Genomic DNA, 13,817 nt, shown 5'->3' on the forward strand with positions numbered 1-13,817 from the left:
GCAAGTTCAAAGACATCTGGCTCAAGACAGATGCATTCAGTTCTGGGCTGAAGCCTGCAGAAGTGAATGTAACTTAATATTTATAATTAAATTGCATCACTCATGGCCTTAATAAAACCTTAAATTTAACTTGTTGAAGTCTGCAGAAACTCTGAATATAAGGCAGCTTTATTGAAACTGTCTGCCGCCCATCTGGCAGTTTAAACAATGATTACTTCTGCAGACAAAACACAGACAGAATAATGCAATACACAAATCTGAACTAGAACTAGAACTAAATAGCATTGAAATGCAGTGTTTGTGGAGTCAACAAGCCTTTTTAAGTCCAATAATCAGAATTTTAGGCCTTAAAATGTCTGATATATAATTTTTCAGTCATGCATTTAAGACTCCTTCCAGTCGTTACCACATAAAATGTTAGGAAAAAACTTTGAGAAGGGACAGGAAGGACAAATACTCTACACCTGTTGGTGTCAGGAGACGTTATGATGCTTCTGCAAGGTTAAAGCATGAAGTAAAGTGGTGAGGAATGATTGTCAGTAGGGTTTTTATGATTGCATGAAGCCAAACTATCAATCTGAAGGTGAAGAGAACACAGAAATCTTCTAAAATTTCAATAACGATAACAATGATCTCTGTCTAATCTGAGGCCTGCAGCTACAAAGTCCATTAATCAGAATTTCAGGCTTTAAAATGTCTGAAATACCATTTTGACAGCTCTTAAAATCTTTCCATTAACATCTCTTTTATGAAGTTGCATTAATTTCAGTCATGCATTTTAAGTCTCCTTCCAGTCGTTACCACATAAAAAGTCAAGAAAAAACTAAAAAGAAAAGGGACAGGAAGGACAAATAGTCTACCTACTTCACTGAGAAGTTCTGGATCTGGCCTCAGTCCCACCCCCCACAGCTTCATGCATGTTAGGTTGACCTGTGGGAGAGTAGTGCATGCAGAGCTCTGCAGCTCTCAGCCTGCAGATGTTGGAGTTTGCATCTTTACATTGTTTATCAGCCTGTAACTGACACAGAGTTATTAGAAACCTACAATAATATCTGCCTGGATGTTACAGTGTGATTCTCTCTGCTCTAGAGGTCTCATGTTTCTGTTACGGCTTTTAATTGGCTTTTGAAGTAGTGACACATTTAATCTAGCTTGCTTGCTGTATATTTTAGTCTCAGGTTGTAGTGAAGTGAACAGACTTCTCCTCCAGTAGAGGGATGTGGTTACTTCTCAATCGACAATCTTTGCAGTCAGTGTCGAGAAAGTCAGACATTTTAGGGACATAGACATCATAAAAAAAACAATAATTATTAATGCAAACTGTGCAGCCCAGTGAGAGTTAATCAGACAACACTCAGCTAGTTTGTCCTGATGTCGTTTGTGTCCTAACATGACGTCTCCTTACAAAAAAAGCTACTTTTACAGGTATTATGCTAAAATAGTCTCTGCTAATGTTCCTTTTATCTAATATTGATTAGTGCAAGTTCAAAGACATCTGGCTCAAGAAAAATACATTCAGTTTTGGGCTGAAGCCTGTTGGAATAAATGTAACTTAATAATTCTATTTTTTTGCCATTAAATGGGTCTTAAATTGCATTCCTGATGCTTTTAATAAAAGCTTAATTTAACTTGTTGAAGTCTGCAGGAACTCTGAATATAAGGCAGCTTTATTGAAACTGTCTTCAGCCATCTGGCAGTTTAAACAATAATAACTTCTACAGACAAAACACAGACAGAATAATGCACTACATGAATTTTAACCAAAAAGATAATTAAAAAGCATTAAAATGCACTGTTCGAGGAGTGAACGAGCCATTCTCCCTTTGGGATAAATTGCCTTTATGTTTTGTGAGACTTGCTGCAGAACAGAAGACGTGATTAGTTTAATGGTCACCGTGACGACCTCCCAGCTCCTGTTTACTGCTCACAGCCTCATTACTGCTCAGCCTCTTACCTTCAGCTCCACACAGGAACAGTCCTGATTGTGTGCAGCTTTAGGCTCCTCAAGACAGACGAACCATCAGATCAGACCATCTCAGGAAGCTTTCTCCTCAGTCATCGTCACAGCAGAAAGAGTTGCATTATATTATATATTATAATGTGTTTATTATTATTATTATTAAATGCATTATAGAACAATGATTACAAAATAGGTTGGGACATTGTCTAAAATGTGAATAAAACAGATGCAATAATTACTATTCTGTGCTAAAACTGTGCAAAGACAGTTAACTTATTGTTTTTTGTTTTTTGTAAAATACCAAAAGACTCGTGCACACACGTTGCATATATTTATTGCAATGTTTCAAGTGATATCTGAAGCCTGATGAAGGTTTAACATCTGAAACGTTATAATAAATATATGCAACACGTGTTCACAAGTCTTCTGTATATGTTTTTGTAAATTATAAAATCATGAGGATTTTCTTCATTTTCACGTCATGCACACTAGGAGGAATGTCTTAACTTCTTTCTAGTCACAAACTTGCCAGTCAGTATAGAAAAAATCAGACATTTTGGGGTACATAAACATCAGAAACTGAAAATGAATGCACAGTTATTCATGCAAACTGTGCAGCTCAGTCAGAATTGATCAGATATACGTCCTGAAGTGGTTTGTCAGCTAATGTGATGTAAAAATGCAACTTTTATAGTTAATATGCTAAAATTGTCTACTAATTTTACATTTGTCTAATATAGATTAGTGGAAGTTCAAAGACATCTGGCTCAAGAAGAATGCATTCAGTTTTGGTCTGAAGCCTGTTGGAATAAATAAACTTAATATTTATATTTTTTGCCATTAAATGGGTCTTAAATTGCATCCTGATGGTCTTAATAACACCTTAAATTTAACTTGTTGACATCTGAAGAATATATGAATATAAAGCAGCTTTATTAAAACTGTTTTTTGAAATCCCTGTTTGTACGTTTCTCGAAAAGCTAAATTATTATCCTACAATACATTTTTTCCTGAATGCAGTCAGAAAACATGTCTCTGTTCTCCTGCATGGTATCCTGAGTTCCATGCATGCAGAAATATCTCATGACAAACACTTTAATGAGAATTCATCTAGTGTTTTTTTCCGTAAATACAGCAAATATGCTGCATGTATTCATTTTAAAACTAATAAGAGATAAACTAATTTAAAGCATCTTTATCTCTGGTTGGCTCTATGTGCTGCAGGACTTGTGGTCACCTTCCAGTTAAATATATTCTCCAGTTTAAGTTTTGTGAAGTATTTTGTGCTGATGCAGCTCTGTGTAAGCTCACTGTTCTGCACAATCTGAAAATAGAGGAGTGAGAGGACAGAGAGGCTGCAGAAATGTAATTTGTGCTGCAGGACGGGGCCGTGTCGGCTTTAAATGTTTGATTAAAGGAGGCCAGGAGGCATCAGATCAGGTACGATTGTGCTGTTTTGGTCACTGAGCTTGGACGGAGGCCGACTCTCCACACGGAGCTCTGGAATCTGGGTCAGAGCAGCCCACAGGCCTGTTGGTATTTCTTTCACAAACCCTCTTTTCTTCTTTGCTCAAAATAAAGTGAGGTGGATATCAGAAAGTTGCAGCTCAGATTCCAGCAGAGTTCCCACAACAGCTGCTCAAACACGCATTAAGTTCCACCTACAGCTCCTTTAATTATTCAGGGAGTTTGCTCTCGCAGCGTATGTGAAGCGATTTCCAGCCACAGACGAGATTAACTCACCTGTGCTTTTAGTTTGAAGTCAAATTACCTGCAAGTCACTCCGTGGATGAAAGCAGCGGCGGGGAAATTGTTGCAAATGGTTTGTTGTGACAGATATTTATCCGTTTGTAGACTTCTGTGTTCCACATGGCAGCAGAGAGAGCGCAGAGAGGAAAAGGTGTAATATTTGAATTAGAGTCAGATTTATTGGACAGGTTAGTGCACAAATATAAGGAAGAGAGGAGGGAGAAGCACTCAGAGTCTCAACTAAAGTACTGATACCTAAACCTGTCAGGATGATTCAATATCTGGATGTGAGCAGGATGATCGTGTCTGTCTGAAAGGGCGTATTTGCATTATAATCCTATATTTATACATTTATTGTATGATTTATTTAGGTATTTCCACGTTTATTTTTTACATTTCCACATAATTTTACGTTTTTATTCATTTATTTATTTATCCATGTATGTATTTCTTCGGTTTTAAGTAAATAACTAAAAAAAAAAATAGATAGTGGTATTTGCATTATATATATATTACATTTTTTATTTATTTATTCATTTATATATATATTATATAAATTAATAAATAAATTAAAAAATGTTAAAATATTTTTCAAAAATATAAATAATGCAAAAATTAATTGAAATCCTATATTTGTACATTTATTGTATGATTTATTTAGGTATTTCCACATTTATTTTTTACATTTCCACATGTATTTACGTATTTATACATTTATTCATTTCTCCATGTATATATTTTTTCGGTTTTAAGTAAATAACTTAAAAAAATTATAAATAAATGAATAAATGTACAAAGAAATATATAAATTAATGCAAAACTTTCATAAAAACACCACAAGCATGATGCGTTACATGAAGAACAGAGTTGTATATAAATGTGGAGTCCCAGATTATCACACAGAAGAACTTGTGCAGTAGTTCCGTCTCTCCTTGTTGTTGTTTTGATGGTTCCAGTAGAAGCAGAAGTTCTCAGTCAGAACTCTCGGGATCGATGCGTCTTTATTCTGCAGCTTCACTGTTTGTTCCTTTAACCTTTATTTTTCATTAAGTGTCAGATGTGATATCACACTCAGCTACGAGTGAAATGGTCTGTGATGAGTCTATAAATCATCCATTACTGTGACTGAAGCTGTAACAGACGAACAGCGAGCAGACGTCTGCTGTCAGGCTGCAGCAACCTGCAACCAACACACAGAGATTAGAAACAGAGAGAGGAAACCAGTCAGACAGTAAAACATGGAGAAGAAGCAGAAAAGAAATCAGCTGGCTGATGGACGGCCAACATGGTGGACAGTTATTAACCCTTAATAGGGCACTCATTGAAATACTTGCAAATTCCAAATTTCAACCCTAGAGAATATATGACGATATTACATACAGCCAGAATGTGTAAAAAACATACGGACCCGGGGGAGGGGGGTAATATTTTGAGAAATGTTCTTACGAGATTAAAGTGTCAAATCTACGATAAAAAAATGCGCAGATTTATTTAAAGTGGAGAATCTACGAGAACAAAGTTGCTTTTTCCCACTTTTTTCTCTTAAATCTACGACTTTTTTTCTTGTAGATTTGCCACTTTAATCTAGTAAATTTGCAACTTTTTTTCGAAATATTAGCTAGTTCTATAATTTTATACCAAATATATTTGATCATCATCAGATTCATCTTCAGTTTTAAATGAATAATTTAATGAATAAATGTAAAAACATTTTTTAATGTAAATAAATCCAAAAATTTCTTGAAATCCTATATTTTTACATTTATTGTATGATTTATTTAATTTTTTCCACATTTATTTTTTTCACATTTCCACATGCATTTACATATATAAACATTTATAAAGAAAGAAAGATATAGAACATAAAAAACTCTGTCGGGTCACTTTAGACCCATGTTGTGCATCAAAGGGTTAAGAAAGCTTTTATTATTGTAAATCAGCTGCCAGTCGTCCTGTAACAGAGAGATTCACATGTTGGTAGAACGAACAGCAGAACATCCCGTCCTGCCCAGCAGCTCCGTCTGTGCCGTCATGTGTGATTAACTGATGTGTTTTAAGATCACTGTTGCCTCTTTGTGTCCAGGCGCAGAATAAACAGGATAAATAGGATAAATAGACCGTTATCAGCCGAGACGAAGAGCTTCAATCAGATCAGGAGCTGATTATCAACCTGCAGTAATGAGTGTTTACAGCCGCTGATAATGAACCTTTAACCCTTTGGCATTTGGGCTGTTTGGACTGTTTTCTCTCTCTCAGAGGCTGTAGAGGACTCGAGATATTGATATCATATAAAACGTTTTAAGGGAATCCATCGGTCATGATGTTGTTGGGAAAGAAGGGAATCAAGCTCCACAGTGAGGCTGTTAGAAACAAACTGCCCAGAATTACCATAAAAGACACAAAATTACCAAAAAAAGGCCACAAAATTACCAGAAAAAGCCACAAAATCAGCAAAATAAGATATAAAATGACCCAAAAAGACACAAAATTACCAAAAAGGTGTTAATTTACCGGAAAAAGCCACAAAATTACCAGAAAAAGTCAAGAAATTACCAAAATAAGACATAAAATGACCCAAAAAGACACAAAATGACCAAAAAAGATGTAAAATTACCTAAGAAAGCCACAAAATCACCAAAAAGACACAAAATTACCCAAAAGAATATGCCCAATTTTTCAAAGCCCAACATCTTGATGTTAAAGCCCCTTCGCCCCTCCTGCTAATGGTATTTATTGCATGCTTTTAAAAGTAACAATTCTGATTCATAGATGGTTCACAAACTGATTTTTTGAGTGCAACTGAAGGCAGTGACTCTGTCACTGTCACTTTGTGTTTTACCAGAATTACGAGTTCTACTATAACCCACCAAGATCCCTGAATAATAATTATTGGTATCAATCAAGTTCGATCACTTAAAATGATATAATAATAGCCCATAAGATGAACCCCAATAATGACTTAATCCTCGTCCTGCTGACAGGTTTCTGATTCTAAATAAAACACTTGGACCAAAAGCTGCCTCACCGTCAGAGGAAACCAAACTGAGCCAATATCTGAGTTTAGAGTTATTGTGCTGAAGGAAACAGCCACTCAAGGTCACTCCTCTCAGAGTAAAACCATCCACTCTCTCTTTTCTGCCTTTTTCACTCCAGCTGGTGCTACGACTTCAAACAGAGTCTGGGTTTAGAGACGCAGAGAGACCTCGAGCTTAGATCAGTTCTCTCACTCAGTGTCACCAGTCACACAGACAGACTGAGAGGAAACTGTTCAGGATGTTACAGGACGCTTTATTCAGGTGGAGATGAAAGCGTCAGGAGAGGCTGTTTATCAGGCAGGACCGGACGTTAACCTGAGAGAGCAGCAGAGTGGTTCACACGGGACCAAATATCAGACAGAGATCTCTCCTGTCGTTCAGAGGGACTGGACTTCCCTCAAAAACAACAATACAGGCAGCAAAATATGACACATATTCATGTTTCAGTCTTTCCTCTGCTCCATCCTGCTGACGTAGCCGTAATGATTGACGGTGATGTGGAGTTTAAATGGTGATGTCACGCTCAGGGAGGGAGGGAGGAGAGGAGGATGGGTCCAACAAACAGAAGACTTTCACCAGGGGAATGGGGTTCATATAAAAAAGACACAAAATGACCCAAAAAAGACGTAAAATGACCAAAAAAAGACACAAAATGACCCAAAAAAGACGTAAAATGACCAAAAAAACCCACAAAATGACCAAAAAAACCCACAAAATCAGACAGAAATTTACCAAAAAATACACAAAATGACCAAAAAGACAGAAAATCACCAAAAAAGGACATAAAGTTACCATAAAAAGCCACAAAATGACAAAAAACGACACAAAATGACCAAAGGAGACACAACATTTTTAGAACAAAGTCATAAATGACCATCAGACAGAGTGAGATCAGGAGAACAGCGTTGGTGTCCATGTAAAACAAAAATTAACAACTTTTTCCGTCGTCCTCATAACTCCTTCACTTCCTGCATTTCCATCATTTATTTCCTGTTTAAACTTTTAGAGCCTAACCAGGAAGGTTTCTGTCCTAAACCTAGCTCAGTGGTTTTGTACCTAAATCCACAGAAACTGCAGCCTTGGTTGGTTGGTGTTGGTGGTTTTAACTAACATGGTAATGTGACTCTGCCTCTGACTGTATAATGCTGCAGATAAACTGCGTTTGCGTGGACAACCTGCTGCGTTGGGAATGTCAGACTGTATAACACTACTGGATTTGCAGGATATGCAACACTCCAGGAGGTTACTGTGTTTGTAATTCTGCAATCACAGCAGAAAAAGTGACATTGGCACCATCGCAGACTATCTGAAAGGCCCTGAAATAAAGCTCCTCGTAAAAATGAGAGCTTCTTTTTCACACATAACACTTTATTAAATAATATTTAACATTACCATACAAACGGTGAGTTATGTGGTCAGACAATTTTACAAATTATAACTTGGGAAATGAAGAATAAATAGGAATAAAATAAATAGCTAAATAAACATCCTTACTGTTCAGTTTTTGTCAACAAAAATTAACAGCAAAGAAAGTTTTAATAACAGCACACAAACACTGATACTGACAGGCCTTTGATAGGTTATTATCAGCTGATAATATCTGTCAACACATATCGTGCAGGGATTTTTCACGGCTCTGCAAATGTTCCCAGAGAACTACTTTCTCAACATAAAACTTTATTGAATACTATTCATCATAATTATACAAACAATAACCTATACTGTCAGCCAACTTTATAAATCATGCATGTTGTGAAAATGATGCTTTTTGCAGACGATCAGCGTTCATTTCTGGCAACGTGCACAACAAACGCTGCAGCTTTTTTCTTTACAGCAGTGAACCGCACATGTATGTACAGTATAATGACCTCTGTGCTATTTTAGGAACACTCCACTCTGTACTGTGAGCAGCCAAACGCTCATAGGAGTCTATGGGTGGTGGTGACAGACAGTCTGTTTTGTTGTTCAGGTTGGAGTTGTGGTTGCGTTCAGCCTGCTAACTCACTCCGTAACTGACATTCAAGATACAATAATTTATAAGCAGAAAATTGATGCAAAGAGCAAAATTTGTTACAAAATAATTCAGTTCAGGAAACAGGAGAAGATCCATCACCTCAGCTGCAGGATGAACTGCTCCTCCTGCTCCTGTTGGTAGAAAAAAAAAATCTGGTGATATTCAATATTTTTCTTATTTTCAGTCACGTCCTGAGAGTCTCAGAGTCTCTGTGTCTGTTTCCTCTGCTGTTAAAAACACATCAGTGAGTCTCTGGTGCTCAGGGTGACATGCCCCTTCATCACCACCAACACAATGTGCCTTTATTTTGACTGCGTCTCACATTCACAGTCCTGCTGCTGCAAACACTCAGCACAGCACCACACTCAGATTAATCCGCCACGAGAATAATAATCCCTTGTTTGTTTGATAAAAACCACAGTATTCATCTGTTATAGGTAGCTAGCTGTTGAGCTGGAAGCTGCAGACAGGCCAAGAAGGTTCTGTTTTAAGGTTTGGTTTGTTTGTCTGTTTGTCAGCAGGATAACAATAAAACTACCGGCTCAGATTCATGAAAGTTGTAGTAAGAGTGCAACATCTCTGACCTGCCTCAGGTTTAAACAGCATGTTATCTTTAAGGAGTCACCACAGTTACATCACTTATCTGAGACAGAAACAATAAAAAAAAAAAAAAAAACAAGCATTAATGTCTTGTTTCTACTGAACACGTTTAAAAACATTAAATTCTGTAACACTGTGAAGCCTTTATTGAACAGTCATGTGGATTCAGGCTGTTTACAGCAGAGAGGAGAGGACAGGAGAGGCTGTTTACACAGAGCAGAGAGGAGAGGACAGGAGAGGCTGTTTACACAGAGCAGAGAGGAGAGGACAGGAGAGGCTGTTTACACAGAGCAGAGGGGAGAGGACAGGAGAGGCTGTTTACACAGAGCAGAGAGGAGAGGACAGGAGAGGCTGTTTACACAGAGCAGAGAGGAGAGGACAGGAGAGGCTGTTTACACAGATCAGAGAGGAGAGGACAGGAGAGGCTGTTTACACAGAGCAGAGGAGAGGACAGGAGAGGCTGTTTACACAGAGCAGAGAGGAGAGGACAGGAGAGGCTGTTTACACAGAGCAGAGAGGAGAGGACAGGATTGGGAACACTTGGTGTTGATTCCACATGAAATTCGACGTGTGTTTTCTTTCATGATTTAGGTCATTATAACTGTGTTATTCTGCACAGAAGACATTTTTGCGATCTCGCTATTTGTAACCATGATGTTGCTGTTTCCAGAGCTGCAGGACTTCTGCACTGCAATGACAAATGAGGCCAAAATGTGAAGATAAACAGCCTGAAACTGCTCAAGATTTAGTGTGCTGTTAAGTGAGATTTTAGTGGGAGGACTGAGCTCTCAGAGTGCCCTTCTTGGTTTGTTGACCGTAATAAAACAAGTAGAATACTGTTTTCATCCTTTAATATAGACTGAGGTTTAGAGCAGAAAGATTGTCTGACGTTTATTTTCCAATCAACAAATGTTATTTATACAGCACCTTTTAAACAAATCCAATTTAATTCAAAGTGCTGCACAGACTGAAAAACGACAACAACTTGACAAGAATTGATAGAATTAAAATAAACATTTAATATTAACAATAAAATATAGGTAAAAGCCAATAAATAGAACAAGTATAAACCATAGAACTGTGATAATAAGATGATCTTTACCTGTGAGTTGACTAAAACCAAACAAACTAGAGCCGACTGATGGGAGACCGATGCTGATACTGATTGTGGATGGATTACAGCAATTTTTCACCAAATGTTCCCAGAGAGCTTCTTTCTCACACATAACTTTATTAAATAATATTTAACATTACCATACAAACAATGAGTTACATGGTCAGACAACTGGGGAAATAAAGAATAAATAGTAATAAAATAAATAGCTAAATAAACATCCTTACTGTTCAGTTTCAGTCAACAAAAATTAACACCGTTTCTAAATTTCGTTTCGCCAAGCAACATTTTCTGCATTATATATATTGTGTAAAGAAAGCTTTAATAACAGCACATATCAGACACATAAACACTGATACTGACAGGCCTTTGATAGGTTATTATCAGCTGATAATATCTGTCAACACATATCGTGCAGCAATTTTTCACCACTCTGCAAATGTTCCCAGAGAACTACTTTCTCAACATAAAACTTTATTGAAGAATATTCATCATTATTATTTACACTGTCAGCCAATTTTATAAATCATGCATGTCGTGAAAGTGATGCATTTTGCAGACGATAAGCATTAATTTCTGGCAATGTGCAAAACCAACGCTGCAGCCTTTTTTTTTTACAGCAATGAACCGTACGTGTATGTTTAATGACCTGTGTGCTATTTCAAGAACGCTCCGCTCTGTACCGGGAGCCGCCAAACGCTCATAGGAGTCTATGGGTGGGGCTGACAAACGATCTGTTCTGCTATTTAGTTTGCAGATATGGTTGCGCTCAACCTGCTTACACACCCAGGAGAGGCTGTTCACACAGCAGAAAAGGAGAGGACAGGAAAGGCTGTTTACACAGAGCAGAGAGGAGAGGACAGGAGAGGCTGTTTACACAGAGCAGAGAGGAGAGGACAGGAGAGGCTGTCAAAAAAAAGAATTGTTTTTGGAAAAAAGATTTTGGGGTGCTGCAAAGAGCAAAAATTTATACAAAATAATTCTCGTCATATCAGAAAACGGGAGAAGTTATCAATGATAACTGAGAAAATAAAGAATAAATAGGAACAAAATAAATAGCTAAATAAACATCATTACTGTTCAGTTTCAGGCAACAAAAATTAACAGCTAACACCGTTTCTGAATCACGCCAAGCTACATTTTCAGCATTATATATTGTGTGAAGAAAAATTTAATAACAGCACATATCAGACACATAAACACTGAAACTGACAGACCTTTGATAGGTTAATATCAGATGATAACATCTGTCAACACATATATCTGTCAAGCTCTAAACCAAAACATAAAAGTTTGCAGACCTGTCCACAGACTTTTGTCCGTGCATGAACGTATTAATTAGCATGCATTAGCTAAGCGTGCTCCTGCAGCCTCAGCGTGTGTCTTAGAGAATCAGAGGGACGTTGACCTCAGTGCAGATAGAGTGAAAACGGCAGCTCTTTAATCCAGTGTGTGCATCGCTTTAATCCGGCTGCTGGGCGCTCGCCAACGACTCGCCGTCTCCGGAGAGCGAGGGGCAGAATCCAGGAGCTGCATCATTAGTGTGTGTGAAGTCACTGTAAACATTTGATTAATTGCTGAGAAGCAATTACAAGCAATTAAAGTCCTATTATGATGGCAGTGAAGGACAACGCAAGTTAATCTGGCTATCATCACAATAATTAGCTCGTCATTTTCTCACCACGAAGAAGAAGGAGAAAAAAAAAAGGCAATTTATTGGTTTGTTTGCTTCGCTACAATTTGTGCATTTTAAGCAAAGTGGTGCAGACATTTTGGGGCGTGCCGCACTCTGCAGAGAAATAATGAAGCGTTTAACCTTTATTAGTCACACTTTGCGGTATCACTCACATATCTGCACATGGGAACTGAGTGACGGAGCATTTCTCTCCCTCTGCCCAGCCGAACAGCTTTAAATGTGATTTTTTTGTAGAGAAACCGTCTGACAATGGATCCTTTTCTCTCCCTGTCTCTCCTCTGTCTCTCCTCTCTTTGTTTCTTCTTCCTCCCCAGCAACAACCAAACTACTGGAGCTTCAAGGTCAGTGCCAATATTGTGTTTGTGTTTCGGTGTAAATCTGTCCCTCTGTGTGGATTTCTCTCTAATAGGATAACTTTTCATTGTGTCGTTGCATGCCTGCTGCCTGCTCTCAGTGCCGGTCACATGTTGGCGCTCACGTGTGTCTTTAACTCTCTCGTGCACTGCACTGCATGCTGGGACTTTTCTGTCTCAGTAGAAAGATTTCTGGACTAGAAATGGAGATTGATTGGTGACTGGCAGGGAAACCCTCGTTGAGTCTTGTACAGTAAGTGCTGATTAGATTTCTGTGTGCTCACATTTCTCCTAAACTCTCTGTGGATACTATGGAGGCTCTGCAGAGAGAACCTGAGATGTTTTCATGGATTTAGATGGAGCTGACTGCTGTTGTGCTCTTTGACTGCTGTTTTAAGAACCAATAAGCCAATCAGAGTGTTGTGGGCGGGTTTAAGAATGGGAACATCCTCCTGTGTCAGGACAGTAGCAACTCTTAAGGCCATCAGTGGTGGAAAAAGTATTCAGATCCTTCACTTAAGTAAAAGTACTAAAACCACACTGTGAAATTACTCCACTACAGTAAAAGCCCTGCATTCAAAACTTACTGAAGTAAAAGTACAAAAGTATCAGTATCAAAATGTTCTTAAAGTATCAAAAGTGAAAGTAGATGTTATGCAGAATGTACCCACTCAGATTGTTTTATATATTCTAAATATATTGTTGGATTATTATTGATGCATTTATGTAAGCAGCAGTTGACTGTTGTCATGGTATTTTAACTTCTTAGTATACTTTTCTGTGGTTTAATTAATAAAAATGTTTAATCATGTTTTTCATGTTAAATCCTGATGTGGAAAGTAAACTAAAGCTTGCAGCTAAATGTAGTAGAAAATACAATATTTGCCCTTAAAATGTAGTGAAGTCGAAGTATAAAGTTACATTAATGGAAATACGCAAGTTAAGTAGATGTGCCTCAAAATTTTACTTAAGTATGTTGTACATGTTGTACTGTTATGTGGTTTAATTAAAATAAAAAGTCTAGTCATTTCAAATGTTTAAATCCTGAAAAGTAACTAAAGCTGTCAGCTAAATGTAGTGGAGTAAAAAGTACAATATTTGCCTCTAAATGTAGTGAAGTAGAAGTATAAAGTTACATAAAATGGAAATACTCAGGTAAAGTACAATTACCTCAAAATGCTACTTAAGTAAGGTACTTGAGCACATGTACTTAGTTACATTCCACCACTGAAGGCTATAATATGCACACATTAATAATAACTTTCATTTGTATTGCACCTTTTGAAACAAAGTTAC

At 37.5% G+C, this 13,817-nt stretch overlaps 1 protein-coding gene across 1 annotated transcript in view; it reads left to right on the top strand.

Annotated features, from left to right (window-relative positions):
• Positions 1-13,817, top strand: part of srcin1b (SRC kinase signaling inhibitor 1b) — a 172,740-nt gene that overhangs the window by 73,588 nt on the left and 85,335 nt on the right. Inside the window, 1 exon segment of the mRNA XM_059325391.1 lies at positions 12,483-12,509. Coding sequence (XP_059181374.1) covers positions 12,483-12,509 — 27 coding nt within the window.

The sequence above is a fragment of the Centropristis striata genome, chromosome 21 (genome assembly GCF_030273125.1).
Source record: "Centropristis striata isolate RG_2023a ecotype Rhode Island chromosome 21, C.striata_1.0, whole genome shotgun sequence".
In the NCBI taxonomy this organism is placed as follows: Eukaryota; Metazoa; Chordata; class Actinopteri; order Perciformes; family Serranidae; genus Centropristis; species Centropristis striata.